This window comes from Agelaius tricolor, unplaced genomic scaffold (assembly GCF_023055355.1).
Source record: "Agelaius tricolor isolate 1412-34295 unplaced genomic scaffold, bAgeTri1.0.p SCAF_13, whole genome shotgun sequence".
NCBI classification, from domain to species: Eukaryota; Metazoa; Chordata; class Aves; order Passeriformes; family Icteridae; genus Agelaius; species Agelaius tricolor.
In genome coordinates this window covers 20,898,334-20,917,655 of record NW_027269273.1, presented here as the reverse complement: position 1 = coordinate 20,917,655, position 19,322 = coordinate 20,898,334, and the positions used below count along the sequence as shown (strand labels likewise).

Below are 19,322 nucleotides of genomic sequence, written 5' to 3'. Positions count from 1 at the left end.
GGCGCCCCCGGCCCAGAGCCGCCCACAGGAGCGGCCTGGGCGGCGGCAGCAGCGCCGCGGGAACGGGAAAGAAGCACGGCCCGCAGCTAATGTAAGTTTTATTTACACAGGAATTGGTACTAGTGGTCTTAAAGGAAGGCTTGAGCCTTCTATTTACAGTTATATACAGATTTATAGTTGAAAAGTAAGAAAACTGTACAAGATAACACAAAAATATAAGACAAATTGGATCCAATTAAAGTAGTGAATACATAAGTTAAGAAAAATCAGACATTTACATTTCAAATTGTAATGTTATGAGTAGCATATATGTAGATTTTAAACCAGATAGCAACGCAAGTTACACCACACTAAATCTTTACCCCGATTATGCGGACTCTGCTTTTAAAACACCAGACAACTGGAAGCCTCCTGCACTTAAAAATACATAATGGTAATTTTTACTTGATTTCCAGAGGGACCAGTTACAAAAACCCACATGTAAGGAATTTATTTACATTAAATATTAGCAAAAAATGGATCAAGAGAGTGCAAGTGTTCCTCACCTGCAGTGCTATGCATTTTAAATTTCTGTCCCCTACAACCACAGGTTGTTGTACAGCATCTTCAAGAACAGGAATTGTTTGAAAATATTTGCCGTGACACATACAGCATGACCTTATGTCTCACAGTTAAAAGATGTTAGAGAATTATCACTTAACAGATGCTTTTTGGATTTCAGTATTGCACACTAATAAAAAGACAATTTCAAAAACAATTCTGTGTCTGCATTATTTCCAAGTGTTAAAAGTGGCTGCTTCATTGAGAACACAAAAGCCTGTAGATAGCCTTGTCATTTTCTAGTGTTCACCATTACATACAAGTATTTTTTAGTTGGAAATGGCTCGACAATATAAAACTTCTGGTGGCAAAACCCTTTCACAGAATACCCACTCCATTTACTCCACAATCAATACACCAAAACAAATGCTTAAACACCACTTGCTCTGAAAGCTGTACAGTGAAAATAGCAGCCCTGTTCTTACCACTGTTTAAAATTCAGATTATTTTTGCTCTAGGCTTGGGCACAATATGTCTACAGTTCCTGAGTTAATTACATTCGCCCAGACTGAAGAATGAAGCTGCAACTTAAAAAAAACCAAAACAAGTAAATAAGACAATACCCCTTCCCAAATCTTAACCACCTTGCACATAAACACACCAAACCATTTTATTTGGTCCTCAATACTTGCAAATTGTTAATTGTGGAGGTAATGTTTGCACCAAAGCATTTGGTTTGGATAGCAGTTTTGGGGTCTTAAGATTTAGCATTTCCCTCATCCCCTCCAAAAAGTGCCTTTGTGGTATTTTTAAAAACAGTTATGCCTCAAAAATTTGCTTAAAGTACCAACAGAAGTTATTACAAATGTTTATTGCATTGATCTGATTCTTTTAAAGTATTAAATATGAACTCTCCACTTCTGAGGTTCATAGGTTTTAGTATTCTGTGTGAAATCAGATCTTCCCATGGCAAAAACTAATACTGGCAAAAGGGTGAAGATTTCATCAGTTCGTTACTCCACTGAGAGCTGTGTCTTTTTTCTGTCTCGTTTTCACATTTTCTTTAGTGCTTTTCCCACATAGAAGTGACATGAAGACTTCTTTGTCATCCAGTGGTTCTCCACGTTTCCAATGGACCTCAACATTAGCTTTTTGGTGCTGGGCTATGGTTCTTGTCCCCTTCTTTGTTGTCCTTCATCAGTGAGGCAAACACCTGGAAAAGTAAATCACTGAATGAATATGAAGGCTGCCAGTGTTATAATAATATCAATATTAACTGCCACAATATTAGCATGGAGATTAATTTCTAGAATGAGACACTAGGAAGTGCCCATTGCTAAGGAGTCAGACAAGCAGCTTAAATAATCATGAAGAGAGGTGCCCCATATATTCATGTGCTGACATGTCAGATTTGATATCTATCCCCAAGAAACTCACCTGTGCCCATTTTTTGTTACTATTCTGCATCTGAATAGCTGCAATACAACTAAAAAGCTTTTCTGATGTAATATCTTCTGGAAGTTTTGTTAGAAACTGTGCTATATGAATAAAGTCCATCTGTAGGAGAATATCTTCATATAACCGAAGGATTCCTAATCCTGTCCTAAACAAAAATTCTTCTCCATCTCTACAGAAAACATCCCAGACACGACAGGCCAGATCAAGTGGTAGTGACTTGCTGTAGAGTGTAAAGATCCTACAAATGAGTCAAGAACAAAAAAAGGAAGAGTTACAAATTTATTTCAGAAAAATGAAAAGACAACTTCCTTTAAACCTCAGTTACATTAGTTCAAAGTAAGCAGATGACAAGTTATTTTATACACTTTTTTTTTCCCCCTATTTCAATGATCCACAACTCTCCAGCTCTTGAAGTCAGAACTTGTACTTTGAAACCCATCTCTTTTGATGCCACAGGAAATCCTCCATTTCAATGCCATCTCCTTTAGAAAGCTCTGGCTAGAAAGGTGACAAATCTCTTCATACTCAAACAAAGTATAATAAACACATAAGAGCTTAAGCAACAAAGATCACAACTGTGTGACTTAAGTTTTCCCATTTAAGCCATAGAGTTTAACAGCTCTGTTAATTTGTTTTCTAAACTAAATCTAAAGCCACAGCTAATTTCAATAGAGGGCTGCATCCCACCAATGTACTAATGATAAATCAATAGCTACATTTCTGTGATACATTTTCGAATTTTTCATGTTAAAATCACAAAAATCTAATAATTCTAGATGAAGCTCATCCTTATGCACACAAACAGATACTCTGTTTTTGACAGCACTACCACACTTCAAGGGTGCCTTCCATTACAGACACACACAGAGCTTGCTACTCTCTGCTTTAGAACATTCCTTATTTCAAAATTTTCACTGCATTTTCAAGTTTATCCCTTTTCAAACCAGGCCTTAAATTTCATCCTCCCTCTGCTTTAAAGTCTCTATTCCTACAGTCATGCTTCCTTCAGTAGCTGACTATGCTCATTTCATCAAGTCACTTACAATCACAGTACACTGTACTGCTATGATGTAGTAGCCTCCTCTCCCCTACTTATGTTGCATAACTGCAGCAACAAGAAAGTGAACGCACAGAACTCCTGTTTGTCTCATTTTTTAACTGAATACATCCCTTTTAATAAAGCTTGAAGCCGGCCAGAGGAACTACAGTTAGACAAAACAGTTCCTCATGATTTCACAAGACCTACTGAATGCCTTTTTTATACTTTATTCCAATGTTGAAAGACCTATAGCAAAGTAGAAAGTGTTCCAACAGTTCTAAGGTTAGGTTTTCAATATGTTCTATGAACTCACCAGTCTATCAAATATATGTCTGGAGTAAGACTGTATGATTTGAAATGAAGAAACAATTTAGGAAGATTTTCTTCAAAAAATACTTCAAAGGCTGCAAAGTATTTCAGCATCTGTAGGGACAGTAAAGCACATGATAAGCAGTCATCAAAAGAATGTTTGGTTGTAAACCAACACAAACCCCACCAAGAAGTGATGTCAAGACAGCACAATGTGACTCCTTAGGATAAGTAAAATGATTAAATGTTTCTAGAGGAGAAATCAAAACATGAGAATGAGTTCTATGGATTAGTACCTGGTATTCTCAGTTTTATAATCACAGGTTAAAGTTTTCCATTATTCAATAGGACAACAGGAAGTCATCAATAAAACAACTATGCTTCAAGTCAAAAGAACGTTAAGGTCCAAAACCAGAAAACTCTGTGCATACCATGCTGTGATCCACACGGAAAAAGGCCAGCTGGCATGGCTTGTTTAGAAGGTTAGCAAAGGCAATGAAAGCATCTGCCTCTTCCAGATTGAGAATGAGCACAGCAGCAATGAAGGACATCCCTTGTACCTTCAAGTGGGAAAAGCATCGGGCAAATAAAGGTGAGTAGGTTCAGTAGATCTTACATCTTTGGAAATGGAAATATTTACAGTTTGCAATTTATCAAGTACCATTGCATAACATTTCCAGATGAATAGAAACAACGTGGATAAATTATTTTTATGCATGCAATCAATTTGATTCCAGCAGTTCAGACGCTCTGGGAGGTCTCATGATCACAAGTCCTCAGGACTTGAAATACAAGAAAGTTAAAACCACACAGAGTGAATGCAGAGCTCATGAGAAACAAAACCTGGCCTCAAGTTCATTGTTAAACTATGGGAAAAGCAGTCATGGAGAAAAACTTCACATATGGGACAGTTTAGACCCAGACAGATACATTGGAACTGAGACAAAATTCTGTTTCAGAACAGTCAATACATGCCTTTCCACTTGCCAAACCATAATTTTTCACATATATAAAATTACTTCTAGGTGGTTAGCTGCAGTGCAAGTTTACATTTTTCCACCATTACTCTCCCAAAAACACTTTAGCCTGCAATAAAAGTAAAGAGCATGATTCTTGTAGTTAAGTGATGATCTGAATACCCATTATGCTAACAATAATTTTACCAATTTCAATCATCTTTATTCCACTGCCTCTAAACATTCATGCTGCCTGTTCTCATTAAAAAAAACCCATGCAGTCAGCATTTTAACCAACTAGGGAAAAGAGTATTGATATGCATCAGAAACAGACAATCAGCTTTCCATTTCTGGGGGATAAATAGGTGTGGAAATAAGATTTCATTACATTTACTGCCATATTAACATTTTAAAAATGTGATAAGAAATATCAAGACTAGCAATACTTCTGATGGAAAAGAGGAGACTTATCCACAAAAAATTACTTATTTGCCTTTTGAAACTCCACCCTGGGAACAAGCAGTCTCAGAACCTGCAGAGTTTGTAATCTCACTTTAAAAATATGGGAGAGTCTCCAAAAATGAGGTCACAGATGACAGAATTCAGGCCTAAAAACATTTGAACATGAAAAACCAACTAGTTATTTATGCAGAGTCCCAAGCATATCTGATTTAGAGAGGAAGACACACCCTGTGCTAAATAATGCTTTGTTGCATGGATGAGACTTAAAACTTTTCAAGTGTTTTTGAGCCCTGAAGCATTAGAGCTTGTGAAAGATGTTCCTAGATACCCCCAGGAATAAAGTAAAACAAAACCCTTTTCTTCATTACTGTTCATTATTTAAATGCTTCTGTAAGCTAACACCATTCAGAGAGATGTTAGGTTTACTTGGTTTGTTCAGGGGTTTTTGACAGTTTTTTTAATGGGGTTTTTTTTTGCTTGTCTTTAAACACAGTAATGTTTGCTGAAAACAGTCTAATCTTCACTGAACTCAGAGGGAGTGATTATTCTGTGTCAGCAAGACACTAAGAAGGAATTTCTGGATTTTAGGATGTGCAGTAGTGAAGCAGGGAGTATCACTATGGAAATGGCAACAGGGGAAGAAAAAGTAAGACAGAGCAAGTGAGGTGCTAACTGGAAGCCCACTAACACCTTATGGGTTTTTTTCCCTGTGGATACTCTGTCAGAACGATAATGTCTTATGAACACACCCATTTAAAATTTTCCATGCAATCCAGATACTCAACACTGACATTCAGTACATTTTCAGCTATTTAATTGCCTCTAAGAACTACCATCATTGTGACTGCTATGAAATAACTGCCAAAGTTTAATTATTAAAGCATAATAAATTATTATTATGCTTGTAGCATAATGTTTAGAACACCTATTTATTCAATATACTTTAATACATGACATCTTAAGCTTATTTGTCATGTTAGAAACATTAAACAGCAAATACTTACATATCCCACATCTGGTCTGTAACATGTATATGCTCCCAAAACACTATGAAGGAGATCATGATAAGGACCACCCTAATAAGAGGAGAGAGTAGAAGGAGAAAAGAAATATTTATTAAAAAAAATACAGGAAAGGAACAAGCTGATATTTTAAGATGCAAGTGAGCCAGTGAATTGTTGCTTTATTCATATCTAGAGTAATACCATCTTTTACTTCAAGCATTACCACAAATGCTTTTGAGATGTTAAAAGAAAAGTAACAATAATTCCATGAAATAATTCAGCAGAAACCAGTACATAATAGAAAATGAGGATATCTGGTACAGATCCAAGGTTGGACTTTCCTCTTCAGGGACAATGGATATTTTAATTCTTCATAGTGCAAATTACTGTATAACGATATTGCATCTTATTTTCTATACATGTATGCACATAATAGCTATATAAAAATCATAAAGCCTGAAAATGCATCAAGATTTCTGTAGCAGTGAGAATACTCTCATTTCTGCCTGTAGTTTCATAATTAATAGGAATCAATTAATTAATAGGAATCTCATTAACAGGAATCTCATACATTTTCAAAGGGAAAAAAAACCTCATAGTCCATCACAAAGTGTCTCTATTTTATTCTCATTTAAGAACATTTAAGAAGTCCAAACAACTTCTAAAAACTCTTCCATATTTGGCCAGTTATGTTTCTTGTTTAACTATTCAGAATTTTAAAGCTGTCATAATGAAAGTTAAAGGCATCTCACCTTCTGGAAAATATAGAGGGATGGAAATGTGCGTGATATATCCAACTTAATTAGCTCCAGACTGGCCTCACGATCAGCAACAGATGCACCTGCATCTGCAAACAAAACCAACACTTATTAAAGCTGATCAATTCTACAAACTTCAGAACAAAACTCCTGTAGGCACATAAAGACAAGGAAGGCAGCATTCATCCAAAAACTTCCAGAAGAAATTCTGCTAGCCCTTGAATTATCTCTGTTCAATCCTCTCCAAAGGGGCATGATAAAAACACTAGTGAAAATGTGGGAAAAATACAGGTAAAAGACTTGGGGAAAAAGCTCTTTCAGAGGGCTTAAATCAGACAAGATTTCCAACTGGAAAGCAAAGATGACAATTTGATGAACAGCTAAACAGAACCTGCTCTGCTGAAGCCTGGAAAGCAGCATTTCATTCCAGTCTTCCTAAAACTATCATAGTTGGTGTTCCAGACTTTGCTACCAAAGATTAGTAATAAGCACTGTCAGCTTGCTTGCTTTTCAGAGATGAAAATTCTATCACTCTTCAGTTTCCCTTATTACACCATTTCCCAGGACATCTGGCACAATTAAAACAGCTCCTTCTCCCTTCATTCCCATCCAGAACTATTACCTCTCAAAAAAACAGATTACCTAAGCTTTTCCCCAAAGACAGCCCACACCCCCCACAACAAAAGAACAAGCAAACCACCACTCCACAGACCAAGGGCCATTGCAAACATGTTTTCCAAGGATAAGCATATTTACAGTCATATACACACCAAATTTTTTATAAATTGTTTGTCTCAAGACAACCTTCAGATGAGTCACAGGGCTATCCTATGGCAAGCACAAACAACTAAAGTAATGGAAAAGACACTATCACAGGGCAGCATTTTAAAAACTATCAGTCAACAGCACAAAGAGTTAACCTTTATAACAAGGAGACATCCAACATTAAAAACATCACTGATACTATTTTTAACAGAAAGAACATGCACAGGAGACAGCAGTATGCCAGTGAATAAACTGCATTTGACAAAAGAGTGCTAATATCCCCACTTAATAGATCTGGAAGGAAAGGCCATCTGGGCAGGCAAGGAAATACAAGTGCGATCTGAAATGTGTCATGTTTTGTATTTTTGACCTCTCAGTTTCAGAACTAAAAAATAGAGGATATTCTTTTTTCTTTCCCGAAATCATGGACGTGATACTGAGGAGAATCCATCTAAGAAGAGCTAAGCAAGAACATGTATTGTAATTGAGTTTCCTGTATCTTCTTTTTGTATTTCATCTAGTATTTTCATGAGAGCCTGAGTCTTGATACTTCAAAGGAAACATTTATTTGAAAGTAGCACATGCAATATTTTAATCTGTCTTTTATTGATACTGTAAGTGGTGCCAAGCCCTTCGCTCACTGACTTGTTATAAGACAGCAAACATTTAAGTAGGGAATTACTTTGAGAACTTTTAACAAGTATTCTTAATGCTGAAAATGCAGAAGAACTTGTGAGACTTCTTGGGTTTGTAAAAGTGAATAGGAGGTTGTTGAGCACTCAGGAGATCTCACCTTCTATGTCGTTCTCAGTACTTGTCTCACTGAAGCTTTTCCATCGTTCCTTAGCTCTTGACAAGAAGATTTCATAAAGTTCTGCAAGAAAGCAAAACAAAACCAATAGCCAAAAGGGAAGTATTAAGAAAAGCACCCATCCAAGACAAAAGCATGCTAAGCATTCTTGGCTCTGGTTATTTGGTTTCATCACTGGGGGCAGGAGACGAGTCTATTAGATGGTTACCACAATACAGAGTTTTATTGGGTGCACTGTATTGTACTTTCTGCTGTGAACATACAAATTATGACAGGGAAATCATGCCTTACATAATTCAGATTTGTATTTTTGAATAAAATGCTTACAATTCATCAATCATTAGTCATAAAATAAAACAATTCCCCTTTTCATCCCCTTAAGAAAGCAAAGCTACAAATTCTCAGTTTTAAACAAAAAAAATGTTTTCTGGGGGGACGCACTACCTTAATTCTTAAAATACTAAATGTTTTTCTAAGCAGGTTTTGAACCTTGTTTCCATAATTTATGAGGCTAAAATGTCTAACTGTAAAACACAATCGTTCCCAGCCTTATAAAATACATTTCTTCAGAAAGAAATATACCCTGATTTATAGATATAGATTTTTTTTTTTTTAACAAAAGCTCACATTTTTCTTTGAAAATAATCAACTTAACTTAGCATTAACATGTGATCTGTTAGGAACATACCAGGAGTGATGTTTAACTCATTTCCCACAGCTAGACTCCAAACCTTCCCACGTACACTTGGGGGCAATCCCTGCCACCACAGCTCTCGAACTCTTCGGGTAGCACGCCTAATATACAGGAGCAGGGAGAAGAAAAAAACAAAAGGCACATATTGCACATTTTTGTTTTGTAAAATCACTGGGCAATTTACAAGCAAAATAACACACTGTTTACCAAATCAATATTCAAAGATCTCTGTTGATGCTAAAACCCCATTAAAAATCCCCAAACATTCAGCTCCCAGAAAGCACATTTCATGTTGCTCTGTAATGACCTCACACTATATCATGGCAACAAAAACTGACTTCTTGACAACACAGAAAAGGAAAATAAGGTATGTGGGTCCTCAGTTTCCAGAGGAGAAACAAGCCATGCTTGCCTCATTTATACAGCAGAACTTTACTTACATGCCTTCCCAGTTAGGTAGTATTTCATTGACCCAAATCACCATAGCACTAGCGATATTCTCTTCTTGCTTGAAACGCTCTCTCATTATTTTTTTCCTTTTATGTGCTTCTTTAATTTCTGTTAGGCATAACATGTTAATAATTCTGTATTAGTGTATACAAATTACTAGGTAAATTATTCAGCTACTACCCAAGTATTAGATGTCTAAAAGATCGAGGGTGAACTACTGTTGCATGTACTATTTCTGTTGATTGTAGGTGTATTTCTCTGGACATTTTTAAATTTAAGCTATGTTGTTCAAATAGAGTGATTCAGACAAGCAAAAATCAGGCTAGAAAACTAAGATAATTCTCTTCTGCAGTACACAGGATAACTAATAAGCAAGCACATCATCAGCGCTCTTTTTCCACTCATGATTTTCATACAATATTTCATCTGAGCCTTATTCATTCATTAGACTAATCAGCAATATTTATGGATAATTTTATTATTTAAAAGTGCAATTCTACATCCATTTTAAAACTATCTCAATTTTACTGAAGCTTCCACCTAAAAGGATTCTTATTTTCTTTTCTGGAAACAGGACCTAAAGACCTAAGACAAAGTCACATTGCTGAACAAGAGAACAATGTCCTGCCTTCTGTTAAAAAAAACATCATTTGCAGATTCCTCTTATCAAAAAGGCTAAAAGAAGGACAGACCAATGCTCTCCTGACATCACTTAGAACCACTGTGAAATTGCAGGACATTTTCTATTTAAGCATGCACTGGTCACATCAAGAGAGTAAACACGCCCTCCCTGGTAAACAGAGATGGCTGACCAGCTTCATCAAGGTTTTACTGAAGCTTTGAGTCCGTAGCAACAGTTAACAAACCAGGGCACACACATGAAAACACCACACATGGCTGAACCTCCAAAGATGCCGTTATTAAAGAACACAGACCACAGATCACAATTTACAAGAAACACACCACAAGAGCAGAGTGAAATGCATTGTCAAATGCTGTGGATTTCTTATTGCATCTTTCAAAGTAAGCTGCCATGGATCCATAGATGATCAATCAGTTCAGAAGCTTGTATCTCTGACAATAGCCCAAGTAAAACATGCAGCACAGATTCTTAAAATAGCTTATTCCCTGAATACTAGGCACAAGACTACAAAAGTCCTTTCAACAACTATTTATAGATTGACACAGTACCAGATGCTACAGATCTGTTTTGTAAATTAATCATGCCTAGTGGGAATAAGAAGGTTCACACAGGTACAGCTGATTGGAAAATAACCCCAAAGTTTTCATCTCTTCCCATTGAAATTGATCTGAAATTCTTAGGAAACCAGATCTTAAAGCAGTCAGCTTTATTATACTGTGGCTCGTAGTGGCAACTACAGCAACACAGCTTGCAAAAAGAGTCCAAGTATCCAGAAAGTTTCTACTGCACAAGTATTTTTAAAAAATTAAGTTTTTCCTTAAAAAGTAAATGAAAGGTTAAGTTCCATTCTGAACTTAGCTACGTTCATTGAAGCAGAATAGCAATTTGATAACTGAGTTCTGTTTTAAACTGCGTGCCCCTATGCACCAGAGAATAACCCAGACATTACACAAGAGGTTCTTTAATGTACCCACTTGCCTACAAGCCAGGATTTGCTTTATTTTTGCAGCAGAGTGGAGAGGAATTACAGTGATTGCTGGCAGTTGACATACCTCGTTTTTTTGCTTCTGCCACCATCTCGTCATACTCCTGTCGATGACGTAAAGCCTCCTCCACTGACTTGGCAGGAAGATTTCTGAAAACAAGTTGTTCCTGAATTCAATACACACAAATGACATTCTAGACCATTTCAGAACAGGATTAAATTCGGTTTCTCTCAAAGGTGAGCTTTGGGGCTGCCATACTGTCAGTGTTCCATTAACAGCTGTAGAGAACTACTAGATGTTTGCTGCTCCTGTATTTTAGTTCTCCTAGAGCTTCCCCCAAAGTAAGGTTATTGAATTTGTTGAACATCTGGATTGATGCTCAAGTGAGTGACAAAAGGAAAATGCAGATATACCATATAGTTATTTATTCCAATGCATTTCTGGCCATGTGTATTTTAATAATATGTTCATATGAAATCTATAATGAAGTATTTTCAATAAAAGGTAAAGGTTTTTATACATTGTAGTTAACCTCTTAAAATTCTCACAGAAGAATGTAAGTTTGCCAAAGGACGAAAGGGAAGATCACCACTGATGTCAGAGCTGAAGCTAAGGAAGCTTGGTGCAGTCTAAAAGTTCACCAGATAAAAATGTGTTTGTTTTTTGGCTGCATAATGATCCCCTAATTGCTAAACACACTTCCTCTTGACCAAGGAGACTCACTTCAAAGCAAATTAGAACACAGGGTTTGGTCTCAGCCTCTTAACTAATGTCTAGTCTACTATGGTAAAAAAAAATAGAAAACAGCTTTGTCATTTTAATATTTAAAAAGTTTTCTGTCTCCTCTCTCATACAAGCAGACAAAATAACTTATTATTATTTTCAATGAAAGTGAGAGCGGAATGTATTTTCAAAGGTTAGACTGTGGCAACACACTGCATGCTTGGGATGGCACTCCAATTTGAAACAAGTGTCATTTGTAAAAGCATATTTATCTTGGCTTGTGAATTCTAATACTGCAAAAGTAAAGAAAAACATCAGCAATCGAGTTGTTGCATATCTTACCCTCTACCATACAGTAAAAGAAATAATGCACTTATGAAAACAAATACTCACAGTAATCTGTAATTCCATTCAGAATATATCTGTCTTAGCAAGGAATGAGTTTATACACTCCCAGAGAGAATATCCAAAGAAACACTAATATGCTTTATTTTCCATTTCCTAATTGGAGTGATTAGAGCAAACATTTAACAGTGCCATCACAAGCTTTTCCATGGTGCAATTTGAAAACATTGCTCCATTTGTTTTCTTTATGTTCTTAGTCAGCAGGCCCTTTCTCTTTCCTTCAAATTGCTGAAGACTGTATATCTGAAAATACTGACCAATTCATTACCCATTTTTTATCACTATTCTTATTTGTACTTTATGTGGGTTTTGTTACATCTTCAACTGCTGTTTCCCTGCCTTCAGCTGCACTTTTAGGTATTACCTACCTAAAATGTTTTAAGTTTCCAAAATAGGGGAAGGGAGGATAAGGGAGAAGGAAGTGCACACTGAGAAAGCAGGGAAGAAATAAACCAAGAAAATTCCTGAAGATTTGAGGATGCCCAGAGCATGGTCAGACAGCTGTGAGACACAGTAGATTACAGACTGGTGGCTCCATTACAGTGAGAAAAAATTTCCTCATATACACTGGGATTCACTTAAAGGCTCTTCTGAGAAGTTTGTTAGGCTATTATGTGGGATAGCATAATCCAACCATTCTTTCACATAAGACTTGAGAATTTTAGCTAAAATTCAGTCCTTCAGTTGCACAGCAGACTCATACTTACGCTGGTCGATCCTCCAGAATCAAAGCAGTAGTTGAAAGTGGTTCAAACTCAATATTTTTACGTCTGGATGATGGGGGTGGAGGTTTATACATTCTTCCTGTCCGTGCTTCATATTCCTAAACAGCATTATTGATAAAAATTACATTTCAACTTTCAGCCTTACTCCAAATTAGTAAGCATGATATTACTAAATGCATAAATAATTTCACATTAAATATTTTAACATTACTTAATAAGCCAGCAAGTGGCAAACACTACAAGTTGAAATTGCTGATAGCAACAGTGCAGCTCTCCAGGACTGCTGAGTAAAGATGAATGAGAAAGCAGTTTCTTGTATCAACTTAATCTTTGATCTATTCTCGTTCAATATTTCAACTGAGCATTCCAGGATCAGGTAGTAAAGAAATCTGCATAATCTACCCAGCCTAGCTAGTGCACAAGTGTATTTAAGTAACATGTGAAGCTGACAATTAAAAAATCCACCACCAATCAAGAACATGTGTCTCTTTCCATTTCTTCCTCCCGATTCCAGCCCCCCTTAAGATCCAGTACACCTCACATTCCCGAGGCCTGGAACAACACCATCACACCCACATAAACCAGAACCACCTACACTACACTCAGTGACAATATACCAGTATTTATCATTACAAGCCTGTTCCATTTAATTTCCTTCCACTGAGGTTAAAACATGCAATCTACTCAGAAAGAAATATTTAACTGCCTCCAATATACACAAGATTCTGAGGAAGAAAGAATTCTAATCCTTTGACCACAACAGCAACTCAACAAAACAAAAATATGACACAATCCTTAGAAAAAAGCTAAACAGAGCCAGATGAAAACATCAAATCTCACATCCCCTTCTTTTTCTCCTCTGTAAATAAAAATTTACTGCCAAGTTAATGGAATAATATGCATCAACACCATTCAGTACATTGAAATAAGTATCTTGAACAACGGGACACAGGACTGGTAGAGTTCTGTTGTAATTTACACAAGCAAAATCAAAAAATCAATGGTCACCATTTGAATGAATACACATACTCTCAAGCTGAAAATAAATTCGTTCCACTTAAAAATAGAAACAACATCAGTACTCCTGTCACGCTCAGGACACTCAGTACATCTGTAAATTAGGAATGTATCCTGTGATAACACCCAGAGATCAGCATCCAGGCTACAGCACAATAGCAATGCCATCCCTCAGATTCTTGGTAGAAGTTCTGATTTACTTCCATAGTCTCCTTTGTAACAAGAGTCACCAAATCAAGTTCATTTAGTGGTCAGAGGTGAGGAAGCTCAAACATTAGCAACCTTTTCAACATCTCTACATATCTACATTAGCAACCTTTTCAACATCTCTACATATCTAACTTGTAAGCAAAAAAAGGGGGGGAAAAAGGAAAAAAAAAGATTAAAAAAAGCACTGCAAGATGTCTATCAGAAATGAAGCCACTCTTAAGGCATTTTTTAACACAAGCGATACATGTGAACAAGACTAGTGGTTCCAGCTATCACCTGTGCTAAGCACTGATACACTATTTCCACGGCAACAGAGGAAGAAAAAACCATAAATAAAAATTCTTCAACAGAGATTTTCACAAAAGGAAGAACTCATCATCCACCTGTGTTTCTGAAAGTACACATCATGAACAGCTGGATTTTTTACAAAGAGATCACATGGGCAGAGAAGGAGAACTATAAGTGTTACTAGAAAGAGTCAATAGAGAGACCAAGATAGCCTCAGGCTCAAACTGTCATGGCTGCACATTGCCCAAACTGAAATACATTCCAAAGTATCAGAACCTCCAAGGGAAGATGCTTTTTCCTCAAGAAGCCTGTGCTCTAGGAAACTGATTTGAAGATCAGATCCCACAACCATCAGATGTGTAGAGAAATTCTGCAAATAAAGTGTCCATTCTTTTTCTGGAATACTTTATATGACTACATGTAAAGAATCCAATATCCTTCACTGTGCAGTTGATGCAGAATCTAAAAAGCTTGAACTGACATGAAACTTCACTTTGAAAGATGTGAGTTAATATTCTCCCACAACAAGGTAAAAATACTATTTGAAGTCAAATGTCTTGTCAAATGCTTAACATGCAAGGCCATGAGCCAGAAGATAGAACAGTTGACAGTTAAGATTCAAGACTATGTAAAACCTGTATGTGTAAAACAATTATTTTGTAAGTGTCACATGTATGGTTTCACAAGAAGGTTGTTTTAAAAAATCTTTATTGCAACATATCAGGCATTTATTGAAAATTCCAGAGCACTTCCTAATTCCAAAATAAACAAATTTTAGCTTTAATAAAAAGTTATCTTCTTACTAATTCTGGAACGGCATCCTGTTATCTACTGCCAATAATTAACTCAGTAAGAAGCTAAAATCATGTTTTTCCTGAAAAGCACTGTGCCAATATACTTAAGAGTGCTTCAATATGTGGAGGGACTCACATTTCTGGTATTTATTCCTGCACAGACACAGATAAGCCTATTAAACTACAGACAGGTAATTGGGGCTGGGAAAACATCTTTTGCTTATAAACCTCATTTGTTTAAGAAGATAAAGATATCTCAAATAGTTTCTTCTTAAAACAACAAAAAACCCCACCCAAAAACCAGAAACCCAAAAAACCCCACCCCCTACCACCACAACAAAGAACACCAAAAAAATGCCCCGGTATTCTAAATAATAATAAAAAAAAGTAAATAAACCCACAGAGGTCTTTATTGCTTGCACTTTTTTGTTATCTACATGGAAAACATGCAAGTCTGAAATTTCATTCATTCTTCTGCTGTAGTACCATAAAGGACAGTCTGACCATTGAGAGTCATTTTCAGTACCTCTAAAGAGGACTGGATTGCTCTGTGTAACATAAAAGTAACTGCTCATAGCTTCCTCTTCCAATACTTAAGCCAATGACCTTAGAGAAGGGAAAACCAGCTGCACTGCAGCATTCCAAAAGCATTAGTAGACCTGAAGTAGAGTATGCATGTGGGGATAAAGTATTTAGCTACGTGTGAAACACAGGGATTCAGTGTGAAAAGACAAACTTGCATCTACAGAGCCCAAACTATACAGCTGTAAAGGAATAAATACCAACCATAAAATTCAACATGAATCTGGAATTAAGTTTGATTTATTTATGAACCAACAACAAAAGCTGAACTCCTGGGAATGAGTGATAAAAGCCTTTGGTTACAAGGACTTTGAAAGTTCTCACAGTACCTATTATACAGACAAAACACCACACATCCAATTATGTTGTAGGTATGCTGGAGGAGAAAGGCATCTGAGGTGTAGAGAATTTCTGCAACTAAAGAATGCAACACTGAATAATCTTCCCCTGTCCTAAGGATTGCCTCTATTTAAAGTAGATGTTAAGGCATACTAATACTCCAATTAAACATCCTGTGTATGACAGTTTCTTCTAATATGCTTTCTCCTCTCTAATGCTAAGTCTGATTCTAAAATAGTTTTATTCAATCAGCTGTGGCTTCTGCTGATGAAACAGAGTGGGAATTGCCATATATTGTGCAAAAGGTTTTAAACTTCTCTCCTTCTACACACACGTGACTGGAGCAGATGGGTCCATGAAACATCTATATGATTATTTTCATTATGTTGTACAGCTAACTAGATATATCATCAGAAAGATTGTAGGCCTTCATTTGAATCAGGGCTGATCATCCAAGAATAGAAGCATTAATAGAATCACCCAGGAGTGCATCCATGTAAGAATTTCTGCTAATGAATAATCCTACATCAGCATGCATATTGCCTCCAGGTTAAATGTTAAAATTGCTGAGCTAGCACTGGCTATTAAGTGATTATAAACAAAGAAGTGTTTATAGCAAGAGTAGATGTCACTTAAAAATCCTGTGAGTCATAAACTAGACATTTTCCCAGAAACAGGAATTCCAGATGCTGTCAGGACAGGCAGAACAGTACATTCTCGCCTAATTTGCAGGTGAAATAGAAAGAACAGATGTATTGATGGAGAAGAAAATACTAATCTTCACACAGTACAAAAGGACAACCAAACAGACACTTAAGAGTTTCTAGGTCAGTCTTCCAAAATTAATGCCATTCACTTTCAATTCTTTGTTTGCTGTATTTTTTCCTCAATTGGATATTTAATAAGGTGCATTAAGTTTCATCTTTTGTTTACAAGAAGTCACCGGCCCTGGGCCCAATAAAGACATGCTGAGAGTGGCCAGGCCATGTAATGTGAACCACAGGCACCAGAATCAACCAGCAGTTATGGGACTGCTCTGTTCCACAGTTCCACAGAACTGAGAAGCCAATCTGTACTATTCATGTTTAACACAGAGTGCAGAATTACATAAAAAGTGTACAAAGTAATGGGCATGCACAATTTCAGAAGGATCCCAGTCACACAAATAGATAATGTAAATTGTAACAAAAGTTTCAATAGCTACGCTTTTCTAGTTTTCCAATTCCACATTGGAAAGAGTGATTAAAAGCATCTGGAGTTCTGAAGTGCTAATAGCTTGTGTGGCTCAGAGACAGAAAGATTCTAATATATAAATTTTCAAGTTTAATAAGTTGTTAAAAAATATTACAAATTTAAAAAACTTTCAAAAACTTTTACCATTAAGCAATGAGGCACAGCAAACATAGAAAGCAAATTACTGTCAAGCTGTATGATTACCTATTTCTTGCTATCCAAGAACATGCAATATAAACATAAACAATAGTTCTCAATCACTTCAAGTTGTTAGTGAGATTCACATGTGAAACTTGTTTATTTTGCTAATGGCTTTTAATGAGTTGATGGTTAGTGCCATAAAATATTCATGCTACTGTGAAAATGTGATGTTTGTACTATTTTAATGAGTGCTACACAGTCCCATGCATGGCATCAAATACAACTACAAAAAGTATATATTAAATTTCATACCCCTGTGTTTAATAGACTGAGAGCAGATATTGACGCAAGACTGCCAGAACTGTCATCCTAATAAGAAAAACAGAAGCAGAGCCTTAGTGAATAAATAAAGGAAAAGACCATTACAAAACAGCAATATGCAATCCAAAATTTTAATTCACATGTAGACTATTTATCTTTTATGTTTGAAAAACCATGGATGTGTCTGTTCCTCTTCCTTTCCCAGCCCTCAAAACAGACACATATTCAAAGACTTCCCACTTGTGCAAGGTCTGTACAGACATCGACTGGATTGTTCTTCTGGTTTAATTGATGTTTTATACTTTCAGTAATCAGCCCCTCAGCCCTAAGAGACATTTTTTCCATGGTGCTTCTCAGATGCATGACAAAGGCAGTCCCTGATACACCCTGTGTCTCCCCAGCACACACCACTCACAGACATTAGACTGACTTAACCACAGCCTTGGAAGGTACATACTATTAGAAAGGAGAAACAAAACATTGTCCCGTCATGTTATCATTGGTATTTCTAAATTTAAAGTTCAAAAGTGGGCTATACCTCAGCCTTGCTGGTGAAAACAAGGATGTATTTGTAATGCTTTGAGGAACAGTCACTTCCATCATAAATAAGATTCTAAGCACCACTCAAGCAGCAAGGCAACCAGGTATAAAAGCAAGCCCAGCTACAGGAGACCCTGTACAACCCTCTGCAGCTCTGCACATTTCCAATCAAAAGTCAAAGTTGGTTTTATAATGGAAAGATAAGCCAAGCTAAAAGATGGGGTGTAGGGGAGGTGACAAACAAAGCCCACTGCTTTTAAGCCTTGAATTACAGTGCCTGGAAGAAGGAAAAGAAGGTTTTTATCATTAATTAAACAGAACATATCTGCAGTGTTCAGAATAATAGAAACCATTTTAAAGGCTTTCTTCTCCCCTGCCATACTATTTTTCCTTTTCCATACTGAAGTACCATACTAGCCTTGGAAGGATAAGATTTATATTAAAACAAACCAACAAAAAACCCCCACAATCTCACACTTCAAATAAATGTCCATGAAAGACAGCAGATTTACCACCTGAACCTATCCTTTTGGAATTCGATACAGCCTGCCTAGATGATGATTTCGCTTCCTCAGCACCCCAAGCTCAGCAGCATGCCTGCTTAACCTGCAAATGCTCAGTTCTTTGAGAAAAGAAAAAATCCTACAGATCATGCTTGGCTAAAGAAATTCAAAGGCCCACAAAGAGAGAATCCAGAAGACCAAAAAATAAAATATAATGTCTCACCATATCAAAGTAAAATAAGTTCTATAATTTTTATTACCTCAATTTATATTATTTGTTTCCTCCAAATCCAGCAACTTTCAGAACAGAAATGAAAATACATATCTATGTATGCCCATGCTTTCTTTTTCAAGCCTTAGGAAGACAACAGTTGCTTCAATACTCATTGTAGTTGTTGTTAAAGACTTTGCTTTTTAAAAAACAGCAATCAGAAGAATTTACATCAGCAGAGTCAATACTTCCACGTTATTTTCAAAACACTGATCCCATTCCTCCTTGTAAGGTACTCCCCTGAAGATGCATTTGTGCCACCAACATAGCACTGACATCGTAAGAAGTTCTCCTTAACAAGTTTGCCTTGTCAAAGCAACTTGGGACGTCCTGGCAGTAGGAGCTGAACAGTATT

The 19,322-nt window shown here is 36.5% G+C and overlaps 1 protein-coding gene across 1 annotated transcript in view; it reads right to left on the bottom strand.

The window, feature by feature from the left end:
* Positions 1 to 80: 80 nt before the first annotated feature.
* The window catches only part of TBC1D12 (TBC1 domain family member 12), a 41,656-nt gene continuing 22,414 nt past the window's right edge, over positions 81 to 19,322 (bottom strand). Inside the window, 12 exon segments of the mRNA XM_071439123.1 lie at positions 81 to 1,753; positions 1,978 to 2,236; positions 3,351 to 3,460; positions 3,778 to 3,906; positions 5,769 to 5,840; positions 6,521 to 6,615; positions 8,085 to 8,165; positions 8,791 to 8,897; positions 9,237 to 9,354; positions 10,942 to 11,024; positions 12,711 to 12,826; positions 17,645 to 17,701. Coding sequence (XP_071295224.1) covers positions 1,685 to 1,753; positions 1,978 to 2,236; positions 3,351 to 3,460; positions 3,778 to 3,906; positions 5,769 to 5,840; positions 6,521 to 6,615; positions 8,085 to 8,165; positions 8,791 to 8,897; positions 9,237 to 9,354; positions 10,942 to 11,024; positions 12,711 to 12,826; positions 17,645 to 17,701 — 1,296 coding nt within the window. The 3' untranslated portion in view covers positions 81 to 1,684.